Source organism: Malaclemys terrapin, chromosome 4, assembly GCF_027887155.1.
Source record: "Malaclemys terrapin pileata isolate rMalTer1 chromosome 4, rMalTer1.hap1, whole genome shotgun sequence".
NCBI lineage: Eukaryota > Metazoa > Chordata > Testudines > Emydidae > Malaclemys > Malaclemys terrapin.
Genome location: NC_071508.1, coordinates 53,241,467 through 53,257,221, shown reverse-complemented (window position 1 = coordinate 53,257,221; position 15,755 = coordinate 53,241,467). Strand labels below are relative to the sequence as shown.

Genomic DNA, 15,755 nt, shown 5'->3' with positions numbered 1-15,755 from the left:
CACCCTTCAACCCCCCCTCACCCCCACACAGCCCTGCCAATGACCTTATTCCTGACCTGCGTACCGCCTCCTCCAGGCTATTCCAGTTGTGGGCACCTTCCACAGCTCGGTAACATACTCTAATTCTGACTAGAAGCACCCTATCTCTCCCATGAGCTCTCCATGGTAGAGATTGCTAATTCATATGATGATTTTTGTCATATGACTAAATGTCACCGAGAGACTATGATGGGCCTCCCAAAATCATGTCCCTAATGATCTCCTTATCCTCCCCACCCCCACCCCCTGTGCCCCAGCCTCTAGAGGACTGGGGCTAGTGCCCTAAACCACCATGCCCTTAAACATTCCTCACTCCCCTCCCACTACTATATTCACTATACTGGGGGGTTGGGTGAAACCGCCTTGAGGCTGGTGCATGTGATAGCTGGCCTTCACTCCGGACAAATGTGTGAGGCACTCACCTCTTTTCTGGAACAGACAGCCAAAGCGATAGGAACCTCCCCCCAAAACACAGGCCACGGGCAAAGCTGGAGCAGGAGTTGATCCATGTGACCTAAGCAGTTTCCTGGGAGTCTGATAACAAACATAGGGCTTGGGATTGACTGGACTGCACAGGCGTGTGTGGGTGAGAAACACCATAGAAAGACCCAGAGAAGGCAGAAGAAAGCCAGGAGAGCCACAGAAGGACTTGTAGCATGACCCTGAGAAAAAGGTGCAAGAGCGAGAGTGTTGGGGCAGAGTGCTGTCTCGAAAGGAACTTGGATCTGTGAGCAATTAACTGTCTCCAGCTGTTTGAGTCCTACAGTGTTCAGGGAAACAGAACTTTATGTACATTCCTTGTAAATCAAGAGGATTGCATCAATGAAATGGCTGACTTAGTTTTTCCTTCTAACAGAAACAACCCACAGGATCCCAAATTTTGACTTAAAGCTCAGGTCAAAAGGGGTAATAATATTAAACTGTATGTATGCTTGTAATCGCTCATGTGCTATGTCTGTGACATTAAAATCCTGCGCCACAGCTCAGGGTCTCTAGCAAAGTAGGAAGGAGAGGCAAGGAAAATGTAGGGCCTAACACTACAGTCTGAAAGAACCAAAGAACGTGTGTTCCTAGATGAAATCTGGGGTAGCCTGCTAATATGGCGAGAAGTAAAAGGGAGACCAACGGAAAGGACGTGAACTCACATGGGATCAAGGAAGCAAAGCAGCTCACCATGTAGTTGTTTGACAGATGTAAGTAAGCGGCTGCACACTCCAACAAGTAATACAAGCCTCTGGCATATTCTCCCATCGCCATGCAGTGCCGGGCCAGGGGCACAAAGACAGCCTCCACGATCTCTTCACATTCGCAGGATCCCAAGCGCTTGATCTTCTCCCAATCCCTGTCAGACTGATGAATGATCTCGTCCAGCCTTTCCAGAAACTCCTTCTCTATCTCTTCAGCTCTGCCGGAGACAAGATGGCAGAGAAGGGGCAGGATTCCCATGTCACAAGGCTTTCTTGTATATCTGTGTTTGGCAGAATTCACAGTTCTAATTCCCTGGTGCTGTTTTTATGTTGTTCTTGTGACCCAGGGGATGGTGCTCTCTGTCCCTAAACTCCTAGCCCCTCCTGTGCCTTTATGGCACTGTACTGGAGGAAGACTATGGTATTCCTTTATGCAGGGCAAGGTTAAGGCAATCTGCGACTCTTGGCACACCCCCACATGGGGTCTTGTGGCCACTAGAGGATGGACATGTGGCAATGCTCCCCCACCCCCACCTCCACCAGACATGGCAGAGCCCCCCTTCTCCCTTGGCCATGCCCTGTCTGCTGTGGGGTGGGCTCAGGCAGCTTCCTCCCTAGCTACAGTGGCTGCTGTTCCCCTGCAGACTCAGGCAGACATCACATCCCTGCATCAACAACAAGGAGTCTGGTGTCACCATAAAGACTAACAGATTTATTTGGGCATAAGCTTTCGTGAGTAAAAACCTCACTTCTTCGGATGCATAGAGAAGAAGTGAGGTTTTTACTCACGAAAGCTTATGCCCAAATAAATCTGTTAGTCTTTAAGGTGCCACCAGACTCCTTGTTGTTTTTGTAGATACAGACTAACACGGCTCATCCCTGCATCAGTTACTCTCCCTTCTGTTTTTTCAAGTTCTTTTTTTTTGCAAGATCTGGAAACAGATTTCTTTAAAATGAAAGCTGAGATGCAGACGTCATTGCAGGATTTCTGGAGGGAACCCAGGCCCACGGCACAAGCCTGTGACATTAGCCAGCCTTGGCACCCTGTGCTTTTGGCCAGGATGCAGGCAGCCCTTTCCCTGCCTCGCTTGAGAAGACAGAACTCCATCGACTCTGACAGCACCAGCACCTAATCCCTCCTAAACAGAATAACCGAAACCATTTCAGCTTGGAGAGCTTCCTGTCTCTTAACACGCCAGAGAGAAAGCGGAGCACAAAAGTTGGCTAAAATGTACCTGACTGAACAGCGGCTCTACAAGATAACTTTGTAAGCAGGCCTGAGTACCTTCCTTTGGATAGAAAAGAAATGTGACCTAATTGATTAATCTGTATCTCCTGCCCTTGGCTCATCTGCAGCAGGACTGTGAACCATAGCTGGCCCAGACAGCATGCAGCTTTCATGACTATCTGTCTTTCCCGAGCAGGACCTTGAAAATGTGAATTGAATGTAAACAGATGGAGAGATGCCTGCCTGAGTCTGCAGAGAGCCTGAAACCATCATTCTGAGAGTGTGTTCTGCCGCATCCATCTCAACCAGGGCTCCATCAACTCTGATCTTCCATGGCTGCACAAGTTGCCATTTTTCCAGGATGCCACAGAAACCACCATTTCTGCCATGGAATTCACTGTTTTGCTGCATTCAGGCACTCACCGTTTTATCTTCCTGACCTGCCAGGACCTCTTGCTCTGCAGATTTCCTCACAACAGAGAGTTATTTCAGTGCATGCTCCCTGCATGGTTCCATAGAGCCAGGGAGTAGGGAAAGCACCAACTCCATGGAACAACACAGGTTGGTGAGCTAACCAGGCTGAAGAATGGTACAACAGCCAAGGTCTGAAAAGATGAGCCACTAAGCCAGCTCCCAGCTTCCCACTTCCCTGGCGTCCATTGGGGAAGAGGGCTCTGGGCCAGGCTGGGGCAGGAGCTAAGGTTTGGGGTGTGGAGCCAGGCCACCCAGAGGGTGTAATGAAAAATCCATTCTTGGACTGTTGAAAATAAACAAATTCTACTGCAAGAATGTTTAGCTATGAGCCACGGGGGCGTGGGAGGGAGAGTGAGTGGGAATGAAGGGCATTTCCCAGAGAGAGAGAGAGAGAGTAAATCAGGGTCAACAACTTTTCAGAAGTGGTGTGCCGAGTCTTCATTTTTTCACTCTGATTTAAGGTTTCGCGTGCCAGTAATACATTTTAACATTTTCAGAAGGTCTCTTTCTATAAGTCTATAATATATAACTAAACTATTGTTATATGTAAAGTAAATAAGGTTTTTAAAATGTTTAAGAAGCTTCATTTAAAATTAAATTAAAATGCAGAGCCCCCCCGGACTGGTGGCCAGGATCCGGGCAGTGTGAGTGCCACTGAAAATCAGCTTGCGTGCCGCCTTCGGCACACGTGCCATAGGTTGCCGACCCCTGGAGTAAATTAATGCTGCTGTAGAATGTAGGAGTCCCATTGTGCCATGGAATGCATGGGGCCCTGACAGTAGGGATGTTCCATTCTGAGAGAGTCCTTCACACCCTCCAAACTCCCAGTCTCCATGGGTATCTTGCCCCCCATCAGGTAATGTCTTCCCCCACAGGTAGCAGCCAAATGCATATATTCCACTCACAACCTCTGGAGCCCCTAGGAATCTATTTCATTGTAAAGTGGTCTGGTGAATGAAGACCTTGTTCCCATACTTAAGATTTTCCTCTGGCAACATCTTGTGTTTCTTTAGTGCCTCTGGCAACATCTTGTGTTTCTTTAGTGCCTTTTCAGTCTCTGGAAAGAAAATCAACCACTGGGTTCAATGCAACATCATATGTCCTGGACTAAGAGCCGCTTTTTACCATTCTCTAGCACTAAGATAATGAGATGAAATTCTATAACATAGGAAATGTCTTCACTGCAGACTTAGTGTGTGACATACGAGGCCAGGAAACTCCAAAGGCCACAGTTAATGGGAAGATAGGGTTACCATATTTAAAAAATAAAAAAAGAGGACACTCCACGGGGCCCTGGCCCCGCCCTTTCCCACCCCCGGCCCCGCCCCAACTCCGCCCCAACTCCGCCCCTACCCCAAAGTCCCTGACCTAACTCCCCCTCCTCCCTCCCAGCCACGCGAAAAGGGCTGCCCAAGCGCTACTGGCTTCACGGTTTGCTGGGCAGCCTCCAGATCCTGCACCCCCAGCCGGCACTTCCCCAGCACAGCTGGAGCCCAGGAGGGGAAGCGCCCAGCCGGGGGCGCAGGGTCTGGAGGCTGCCCGGCAAACCCGTGAAGCCGGTAGCACTCGGGCTTTGGGCAGCCCCTATGCCTCCGGACCCTGCGCCCCCGGCCGGGCACTTTCCCTCCCGGGCTCCAGCTGCTCTGCTCCTCCCCGACTCTTCGGCTCTGTTTAAGAGCCAAGCTGCCCGAGCCAGCGCTACCGGCTTCGGGCGGCCCCCTTGCCTCCAGACCCTGCGCCGCCGGAGCAGAGCAGCTGGAGCCCGGGAAGGGAAGTGCCCAGCCGGCGGCTCAGGGTCCGGAGGCACGGGGGCTGCCCGAAGCCGGTAGCGCTGGCTCGGGCAGCTTGGCTCTTAAACAGAGCCGAAGTCTGAGTCAGGGGAGGAGCAGAGCAGCCGCAGGAGAGGAAGTGCCCGGCAGGTATTTTTCCTGGACATGTTCGGCTTTTTGGCAATTTCCCGCAGACGGGGGTTTGATTGCCAAAAAGCCGGACATGTCCGGGAAAGACCGGACGTATGGTAACCCTACGTGACTGGTGCCCGGGGCCGGGGGCGCAGCTCCAGCCCCGGGGGGACACAAATCCGGACAGTGCCGGCTCCCCGCAACGCGCTGGCGTCCACAACCCCCCCGGGGGCGCCCCCCAGCCCTGCGATGGCTGCCGAGCGGCGCCCAGAGACACCCCCCACCCAAAGGACAGGGGCCCGCGTCCCCCTCCCCCGATGGCTTGCTGCCTCACAGGGGCAGGTTGGTCGCGTCGCAGGGGCCGCTGGGAATTGTTATTCTAGGCCGCTCCCCTCTGCCAGCTCTCCCTGGAGCGTGAGGCCCGGCCGGACTACAGCTCCCAGCATGCCCTGGGCAGGAGCCGAGTGTAGCACCGAGATGATGTCACAGCGGGCAACCCACACACATAAATTCGGAGATCCTAGCCTCCCTATTTCCCCGGACATGTCCGGCTTTTTGGCAATTCCCCCCGGACGGGGATTTGGGGACCAAAAAGCCGGACATGTCCGGGGAAATCCGGACGTATGGTAAGCCTATGGGAAGAATCCCACCCACCCAGAAATCCTCCAAATGCCAATAGCTTAAAGAGAAGAAACACCCACTACTCTCAAAAATGTTCTTTATGGTCCAGATCTTTAGCTGGTGTAAATCAGCATAGCTCCATTGATGTCAGCACAGCTATACCCACTTACACCAGTATATGATCTAACCCAGTGGTTTTCAACCTATTTACCGTTGTGAACTGCATATGTAGCCCACAATGTGTTATGTGGGCCACATCCAATACTACCTCTACGGCCCTGAGGATGTCACATGGGCCGCAGCCCTGTGCGGACTGGGCCACAAGCAGCCCGCGGGCCGCAGGTTGAGAACCACTGGGTGGGTTTTTTGCCCAGACCTGTTAGTCCATAATGCACTTCATCAAACTGTTAAAGGTTCTTTTCAGGGCAGCATTTTAGGTTTTGGCTACACTAGCACTTTTGTTGGCAAAACTTTTGTTGGTCGGGGTGTGTGTGAAAAACCACGCCCCGACTGACATAAGTTTCACCATCAAAAGTGTCGGTGTGGACAGGGCTATGTTGGTGGGACAGCATCTCCTGCCGACATAGCTACCACTGCTTGTTGGGGGTGGTTTAATTATGCAGATGGCAGAGCTCTCTCCCCCCAGCATAGAGCGGCTACACGGGAGACCTTACAGCAGTGCAGCTGCAGCGGTACAGATGTGCCGCTGTAAGGTCCCTAGTGTAGACATAGCCTTAGTTAGTCAGAGGGAAGGGGGAGAAATTCAGTTCCCTCTAGTCACCTATTTTTGTTTGTTGCTTTCTTTTAAACAGTATTTTTCACTCCTGAATTTTTCAGGCTAATATATGATGCTGAGGAGGCAAATTTTGCTCTCCCTTACAAAGATGCAACCCCCATTGAAATCAGTGGAAGTCCTATATCTAATAAAGCTGTGATTTGAGCTAGACAAGCACATTTCTGTTTGGGTTAGAAGCTGTTATAGTCAAGCATGAATTTGGTCTTTAATTTCTCACTGCTGCACTGACTGAGTCTAAAAAAGAACCCATGACTCGTCTGTTACATTCCAGGAAGATAAGCTTGAATTTACCTTTCTCAATGTCTTGTGGAAGTAATAACTCTAACTTCTTGGAGAAAGTAGAGGTAGTGATGTCTGAAATTCAGAGAACAAGGGAGAAGGCATATCTAAGAGTGCTTGCTGCACACATCCTTTGTTAAAGACAAATGGTTCTCATAAATGCTGCCTACATAGAGAATAATCTTTACTGGCATTGGGGATCATGAAAATTTCAGGAGATGGTTGCCTGGACACAGAGATCCTAGTCAAGGGTGCACCCGCTCAACATGAAAAAGAATCAAAGAATAAAGTTCCTCTGAAAAGCAACCTTAGAGTCATCACCTGCCTTTGCTTATTGGAAAGAGAGTGTGATGAACTTTCATCGTGACCCCACCTGCAGTCTGCAGCTGAGAAAGAGAGTGCTGCCTCCATGAAAGTGGCTACCATCCCAATAGACTTGCCATTGGACATTAGCCATTTTCTGTTGTACTCTTTTGTACATGACGACTTGAACGCTCCCTTCCTTTCTTTCTGTAAAAGGACCACAACCAGCATAATATGACTGTCTTTTGTATGACATATTAAACTCAGGTACTGACCATTCATGGTCATGAAAGATTTCATAGCACTTTTCTCAAAAGTTAGAGGTGGCAACCATGATGTCCTGACCTAATTTCTTTGTGGAAATGTACATTCGGCTTCATAAACACTTTTTGGAGTGTCATTTGAAATGGTTATTCCTTCCCTCCTACTCCTTAAAACACCCTGTTGGGTAATGTTGCTGACACAGAGTAGTTGCAGTACTCCACCCCAGAGATGGCTGCATTTCTTGGTGGGTGAGTAATCCATGTTTAAATAAACTGTAAAACATGACGCCATTGAAAGACACTGTATAAATACTGTAGGAAGTTTTACTGTATTTTCAGTGCCCTGTTTGGCCCTATTTTATTACCACAATAAGCGTAATGCCCCTACTCCATTTGTTACATTCTTAGATCTGGTGCGATGAACAGCTCAGTGGTGTAGGGGAGAATATATAGAGAGAGGTTTAATTATTATCACAAAACACCACCACACACGGTAGCTTTAATCCACCTAACTCCTCTTTTCATTAAGAACTAAATGTCCAGTTCTTTCGCAGAATCTGTGCAAAGCTGTACGTTCTCATAAATTAACATACTAGGTCAAATTCACTTTAGTCCAACTCCACTGAAGTAGGCTTACTCTTCTCTTAAATTATTTGCAATAGGTTTGGTACATATTGCACATATTTTCCTACTCGTACTGTGACCAGCAGCATTCTTTCGAGAGAGCCGATGTTTCAACATTCAGACTGCCTGAACTGAAGCAGGCTGAAAGGAATGACCCAAACTGGAACTTGATCAGAACACCTGGGCTTGGATCCTTCTTCTTGCCTCACTTGCCGTAGGATCTTACAGAGCTCAAGTTTACATTTCATCTGAACAATGGGAAGTCTCCAGCCGGGCAGCAATCCCTAGCACCATGGTAGGGCACTGGTTCAGTACTGACTCAGGGGACTAGGCCTCAACGGTATTTAGGCACCGAGCTTCCATTGAAATCAATGGGAGTTAGATGCCTAAATACCTTTGAGGGGCTGGGCCACAGTCAATTGCTCCCTGCAGGGCCGGCTCCAGGCACCAGCCGAGTAAGCTCGTGCTTGGGGCGGCAGATTGTACGAGGCGGCAATCCGCCCAATCCTAGGGCAGCACGGCCGCTTTTTGTTGTTGTTGTTGTTCCGCTCCGGCCGCCCCCACCCCCCTGGGGCACATCTGTAGCGCTGGGAGTCCCCCTGCACCCTGGCTCCGGTCACGCCGCAGGTTTTTTTTTTTTTTTTTTGCTTTGCCGTTTTTTTGCTGCCCCGTTTGTTTTCTTTTGTTTGTTTGTTTTTGTTTTGTTTTTTTGCTTGGGGCAGCAAAAAAGCCTGTGAGGGGGCTGCAAGGCAAGGGAAAGAACCCCAATTAGTCATACTCCACACTTGGGAGTGATTAACTAATTGCCGCCTGGCCAGAGGAAGCAGAGCAAGACATTTTAAGTAGACTGAGGGTGCTCAGGTGGGGACAGACTACAGTGGACACTGGTTTCTGATGGAGCAAAGCCCTAGCAGCAGGGTTAACAGACAGGAAGCACCAGAGGAAGAACTCTACAGGAGTGGGTTAGGCCTCTGCAGGAGAAGTCCTGAGGCAGGGCCAGCAAGGGAACTACAGTGGACCCTGAGGCTGCAGAAGAGGTATTAGTTTGAAGATCTGATTGGCCTTTCATTTGGACTTCTTCATGTTATCCCTGAAAGGGGGTTAAATTTCCATGTGCCTTGGTCAGATGGCCATGCCACAGCGTACCCAGAAGGGGCGAAGAGGAAGCCTGAGAAAGGCCATTGAAGGGCAGGGAGTGAGCCCAGTAGGTGAGACCAGAGACCAGGACCCTGTGCAAGGCAGCATGAGGGGTGCCCACTAGGTGAGTATGTGCTACTAGTACTACACTGCCCTTGAATCCTTCTCCACTCTCCATACCAATACTTTACCTGCCTCTTTCATTTTCTTTTTTGTGCTCTGTCTCATACCTTCACCCATACTATTTCACTCAATCTCTCCCCCTCTCAGCCACTTCCTTTTTCACCCCTCTTTCTCTCCGCAGCTCCCTGGGTTTGAGTGTGGTGGTCTTGCCTCGTTCCCTCCAGGTTACTGTGAGTTCTGTATCTGATGGGACATTTACCTTCACTTGTCATCTGGACACTTTCAGGGGAGCACGTGCTGCTTAGGGAAGCCTCGGCTGTCACAGCTTTTCTCTCCATCCCTGCCAAATCGGAGAGAGAAACACATATTAATAAAGAGCTGTAGAACAACTTCTCATCACTATCCGCATGGCAGTGGCCAGCGGAAGCTAGTGAGCCATTGTGCTAGGTGCTATACTGACACAGACTACAAAGATGTTCCCTCTCCAAAAGCACTTAAAATCTAAACATTTAAAAGACAAAACTCTAAAGGTTAAGTTCTTACTGGCCGTGAAAAACGCATCACGGGCCGTGAAATCCCTTCTTCCCCATGAAATCTGGTTTTCTGTATAGTATAGGGTAAAAGTACACCAATTTTACAGGGGAGACCAACGTTTCTCAAACTAGAGGTCCCAACCCAAAAGAGGATTGTGGGGGGGGGGTCACAGTATTGCCACCCTTAATTCTGCCCTGCCTTCAGAACTGAGTGGTCGAAGAGCAGCAGCAGCTGGCCAGGTACCCAGCTCTGAAGGCATCACCCCATCAGAAGCAGCGCAGAAGTAAGGGTGGCAATACCAAAACCCCCCTACAATAACCTTGTGACCCCTCCACTCCCCCTTTTGGGTCAGGACACTTGCAGTGACCACACCATGAAATTTCAGATTTAAATATCTGAAATCATGAAATTTATGATTTTTAAAATCCCATGATCATGAAATTGACCAAAATGGGACCGTGAATTTGGTAGGGCCCTACCTGTGGGGGTTACACAGCCAGTGCCCTTTGTGCTCTGTGGAACAACTATTATTTGCATTGCCATAGTGTCCAGGAGACCCAGCCACAGATCAGGACCCCCCTGTGCTAGGGGCTGTACAAGCACAGAACAAAAGGTCCCTGCCTCAAAGAGCTTGCAGTGGACCAAATTCTGCAGCAGAACTCCCAAATTCCACCAACAGGGTGAATTCCTTGGAAAATTCTATGGCTGCTGAAACAGTCCACAGGGTCCTGATTGAGATGAATGGGACAGATCACACCTCTCTCAGCCATTTTTCCTCAAAGCCATTGTTTCAGGCTCTCTGCAGACTCAGGTAGGTGACACTGCATCTGTTTCCATTTTCTCCATCATCAGAAAGCCTATAAACATATCTGTTCCAACAGGAAAATTCAGATTATGAAGAACAGTTCTGGGGCAAGGACTCAGTTCCCCAGCAAACCCCACAGCCATGGAATTGTGGAATACCCTAGACCCTGTGTCTAGCTGTAGCTGAAGGCAGAATTTGGGCCAGCCCAGGTTCCGCCTTCACATATTACCAGCCCAGCTAACATAGCCTCCTTCCCTGCACACAGTCCTTCCACGCCACACTTCTGCCTGCTTCTCACGACTCCTTCACAGCCCCACGCTGCCCCCACCACAGTCCTTGATGTTCCCCTACCCTTCAGCTCCTGACACCAGACCTAAAGGATGAGCAGAAATGTGAGGGGGCATAGAAAGGTTACAGCATATGTGGGGGTTGAGGGGTAGAGAGTGGGGATATAGGAAAAACTAAGGGGATTGGGAGAGCCTGGAAAGGGGGCCAGGATGCCTCTCCAGATAGATTTCCCCTAGGGTGGGAGAGGATACAAAGCAGACAGGGCTACTGGAAGTGAAGGAGAAGAGAGCAAGGGACTTGGCAAAGGTGTCTGGTGCATCCAACCAGCTGAGAGCAGAAGATGCCCAGAGGTACACTTGGTCACACCCACTAGGCCCCATGTCTCAGAGAACGCGGAAGCGCAATACACTCCCATGCAGTATTGGGACGCAGAGCTATGTTGAGGACTGTGCAGTCAGTGCATTGCCTGCATAGCCCCAGTCTCTGCAGCAGCGAGCAAAGGCCTCCCTGTAAGATTCTGCCCCCTCCCTACAGCATGGTCCCTTGGGGAGCCCAGTTCTGGGAGTGCTGTGGAAACAAGGGCTTCCATTTACCTTCAAATGAAGGACCCTCAAGCCTTTTCAGGGTTGTGCAAATGATCAGTGAGGCTGCTTCGCTGAATGGGTATTCCTGGTGCTGCTCAGAAATGTTTTCCTGAGACTCGATGCTCTCCAGCATCATTTCCATGGCGTGGCGGTGAAATGAAATGAAGTCCCCTTCTCCGCAGCGTCTGCATTTGTGAGCCTGCCCTTCTAGATAGCTCGCACACTTCAGATGTAAGGCTTTCTTCTGGCTCTTCAGCCAGCACTCGTAGGCCGCTTCCTGCAGCATTGGCATGCAAAACGCCATGACGCCGCATTGTATCAACAGCTGCTCTTGCTTGATTTGGTTATAAACAGAAGAGCGGATATCTGAAAGATAACGTGGATTTATCCATCCCCTCTCAGCAAGGCCAGCATTTGAGCACACAAGGCTCTGTTTCTGCTGCAGCCACTGATGCAACTGTCCACACTAAAGGTGTAACACGGCCCTGGGGGGTGGGTCATTGGTGGTCGGGATCAAACCTAGGACCACCAGATCTGAAAGCATGAGACATTACTGCCTGAGCTAAAAAATTCAGTCCTTAGCCATGGATATAGCAGGCTCCTCAACCACCAGATTTGGGCCAGAGTTCCACACTGTATGAATTATCACCACTTGGCTATACACCAGCGGACGACAAAATAACCTCATCCACTTTAATTCACGCCTGTTGCTATTGTTGGTGCCAGACTTGCACCAAAATAACAAAAGATGTGAAATAACAAAAGATGTGTGGTGATTTCTGTGCCAATCTGTGTGTAGACAAGCTCTTAGACACTGTAGGGAGAGTTTGGTGGAATCTAGGTGAGGTAGAAGGAGAATAGAACAAAATAAAAAATTCAGGTAAGACATATTAGCTCATACCAGCCCGTTTTGACCTCTGTTCGTCCTCACAGTACGTTAGGGGTTTTTGAATGACTATATTTTAGTGCTTTAATGTATATGCTGCCACATCATGGTTATTATTGTTTGTCTTAAAGTAATTCAACAGAGATCTCAACTGAAATGAGGGTTACATTATCCTGGGACTGCATAAATGCGTAATAAAAGAAAATCCCTGCCCCAATGAGTTTATAATCTACATATGAGTCAGAAAAGTGGGGGACGGGAAACTGAAACACAGAGAGCTGAAGTGACTTGCAGGTCAGTGGCAGAGCCAGAATTAGAGCTTAGGTTTCCTGTATGTGTCAGGCCAGTTCCCTATCCTCTGGGCCCAACTGTCTCTCTCTAGATACCGCAGGAGTGACTTGAATGCATTTACAATAGCATTCCTAATGCTGCAACATTATTGTATAGAATTTTCCTTTATTTTTTTAAAAAAAAAAGGCATTGATGATTACCCTGAAACAGATGCTTCTCAGGAGTTTATTTCAAAGTGTGATGCGAGAGTCCATTGTGTAGGCTGTGACTGTCAATAGATACATTTAAGATGTAAGAAAGTACTAAAAACTACAGGCAAAAAAAATCTAATGACCTGTACAGTTCCTTCCTACTAGAGACAGCCCCTGCACTTTATGCATGTTAACAAGAAGGATTCACAGAGCACTCTGGAAAGATCACCAAGAACACAGACAAGGAGCAGTGGGATTTCAGCACACTCTGATGCCCCCAGTCTCTGGCCAGCTCCACGTACCTGACACTTGTCCAATTGGTCTCACCGTCCCGGGGCAAACAAGTAACTCTGTGGAGGGCATTTTCTGTGACTGTGCTTTCTGGGAGTCCTTTCTTTTATGAAAACACTTGAAGATGTGGGAATCCACCAGGGCTGCAAGCGTCTGATTCATCTTCCTCTTGGTCCATTCGGGAAGGATGTGGAGCAGCAACTCAGTCGTGAAAGTCAGCCCGATTATAGCCGCACATTTCACTACCATCTGCTCCGAAGAGTTCATGTTGTCTAACTCAGCCAGTGCGATGCCTACCGAAAACAAGTCATTCAGTAAATCATCACTTCTCCATGCTGGGTGCTCCCGAGAGACCAAGACAGTAAGATTACAGTGGTTAGCTTTAGCATTGGGAGTGAGAGGAGGATGGATGTCCTGTCTGGATCCTGTCCTTTTTACCCTACAAATGAACTGACCTGAGGAAGCTAACACGTCAGTTATCTCTTCTGAAAGCTGCCTTCACCAGCAACTACTGATAATGGGCAGTTACAGGGAATTCACACACTGGATTTTTGTACTGACCATGAGTTGATCCAGGAGCCACCATAACTGCTCAGTATCTTGATTTGACTGTAGAATTTATTAGGAGGGCTGTGTTTATATTAATTCTTAATAGTTTGTCATTTAAATGAGACTTAAAGCGGCTTCCCACAACAGCATCAGAACTCTGCTGCACCGAGCTAGAGTGCCAACTACTGAACTTGAGGCCTGGCATGACTCCAAGAGCAGACCAGCGTATTCGGGGATTAGATTGGGGCAAAAAGAGGGGAGAACCTTGTACAGTACAAATGCCAGAAGAATGCCTGTTAAGCAGACTGTAGTGAGACTGAGTGGCCTCCCTCAAAGCTGGAGAGCAAGGGACCACTACACTCCCCCTAGTGGGCAGGGCTAAATCTGCCACTCCCCCCTCACCAGAAGTCCTGGGGCGGGACAGAAAGTATAAAAGGAGAACCCCAGAGCTCAGTTGGGGCTGGAACACTGGAGGGAGCAGCAGATGCATTTTAAAGAATCCTTATTGAGGTTGCAGGAAAAAAGATCCCGATGTGTAGAAAGAATAGTAAATACGGCAGGAGACCAGCTTGGCTTAACAGTGAAATCCTTGCTGATCTTAAACACAAAAAAGAAGCATATAAGTAGTGGAAGATTGGACAAACGACCAGGGAGAAGTATAAAAATATTGGCATGCAGGAGTGAAATCAGGAAGGCCAAATCACACTTGCAGTTGCAGCTAGCAAGAGATGTTAAGAGTAACAAGAAGGGTGTCTTCAGGTATGTCAGCAACAAGAAGAAAGTCAAGGAAAGTGTGGGCCCCTTACTGAATGAGGGAGGCAACCTAGTGACAGAGGATGTGGAAAAAGCTAACGTACTCAATGCTTTTTTTGCCTCTGTCTTCACAAACAAGGTCAGCTCCCAGACTGCTGCACTGGGCAGCACAGTATGGGGAGGAGGTGACCAGCCTCAGTGGAGAAAGAAGTGGTTTGGTTCAGGACTATTTAGAAAAACTGGACGAGCACAGGTCCATGGGGCCGGATGCGCTGCATCCGAGGGTGCTAAAGGAGTTGGCGGATGTGATTGCAGAGCCATTGGCCATTATCTTTAAAAATCCATGGTGATCGGAGGAGGTCCCAGATGACTGGAAAAAGGCTAATGTAGTGCCCATCTTTAAAAAAGGGAAAAAGGAGGATCCGGGAAACTACAGGCCAGTCAGCCTCACCTCAGTCCCTGGAAAAATCATGGAGTAGGTCCTCAAGGAATCAATTCTGAAGCTCTTAGAGGAGAGGAAAGTGATCAGCAACAATCAGCATGGATTCACCAAGGGCAAGTCATGCCTCAGTAACCTAATTGCCTTCTATGAGGAGATAACTGGATCTGTGGATGAGGGGAAAGCAGTGGATGTGTTATTCCTTGACTTTAGCAAAGCTTTTGATACGGTCTCCCACAGTATTCTTGCCGGCAAGTTAAAGAAGTATGGGCTAGATGAATGGACTATAAGGTGGATAGAAAGCTGGCTAGATCATCGGGTTCAATGGGTAGTGATCAGTGGCTCCATGTCTAGTTGGCAGCTGGTTTCAAGCAGAGTGACCCAAGGTTGGTCCTGGGGCTGGTTTTGTTCAATATCTTCATTAATGATCTGGAGGATGGCGTAGACTGCACTTTCAGCAAGTTTGCAGATGACACTAAACTGGGAGGAGTGGTAGATACGCTGGAGGGTAGGGATAGGATATAAGAGGGACCTAGACAAATTAGAGGATTGGGCCAAAACAAACCTGATGAGGTTCAACAAGAACAAGTGCAGAGTCCTGCACTTAGGATGGAAGAATCCCATTCACTGTTTCAGACTATGGACTGAATGGCTAGGAAGCAGTTCTGCAGAAAAGGACCTAGGGGTTACAGTGGACGAGAAGCTGGATATGAGTCAACAGTGTGCCCTTGTTGCCAAGAAGGCTAACGGCATTTTGGGCTGTATAAGTAGGGGCATTGCCAGCAGATCGAGGGATGTGATCATTCCTCTCTATTCGACATTGGTGAGGCCTCATCTGGAGTACTGTGTCCAGTTTTGGGCCCCACACTACAAGAAGGATGTGAAAAAATTGGAAAAAGTCCAGCGGAAGGCAACAAAAATTATTAGGGGGCTGGAGCACATGACTTATGAGGAAAGGCTGAGGGAACTGGGATTGTTTAGTCTTCAGAAGAGAAGAATGAGGGGGGATTTGATAGCTGCTTTCAACTACCAACCTGAAAGGGGGTTCCAAAGAGGATGGATCTAGACTGTTCTCAGTGGTATCAGATAAGAGAACAAGGAGTAATGGTCTCAAGTTGCAGTGGGGGAGGTTTAGGTTGGATATTAGGAAAAACTTTTTCACTAGGAGG

At 48.7% G+C, this 15,755-nt stretch overlaps 1 protein-coding gene across 1 annotated transcript in view; it reads right to left on the bottom strand.

Annotated features, from left to right (window-relative positions):
* The window catches only part of LOC128836134 (adenylate cyclase type 10-like), a 72,234-nt gene that overhangs the window by 17,496 nt on the left and 38,983 nt on the right, over positions 1-15,755 (bottom strand). Inside the window, exons 19-24 of the mRNA XM_054026151.1 lie at positions 12,857-13,138; positions 11,196-11,552; positions 9,235-9,315; positions 6,538-6,600; positions 3,904-3,985; positions 1,213-1,444 (exon numbers count right to left, since the gene is read on the bottom strand). Of these exons, the coding sequence (XP_053882126.1) occupies positions 1,213-1,444; positions 3,904-3,985; positions 6,538-6,600; positions 9,235-9,315; positions 11,196-11,552; positions 12,857-13,138 (1,097 nt within the window). The remainder of the gene's footprint in view (positions 1-1,212; positions 1,445-3,903; positions 3,986-6,537; positions 6,601-9,234; positions 9,316-11,195; positions 11,553-12,856; positions 13,139-15,755) is intronic.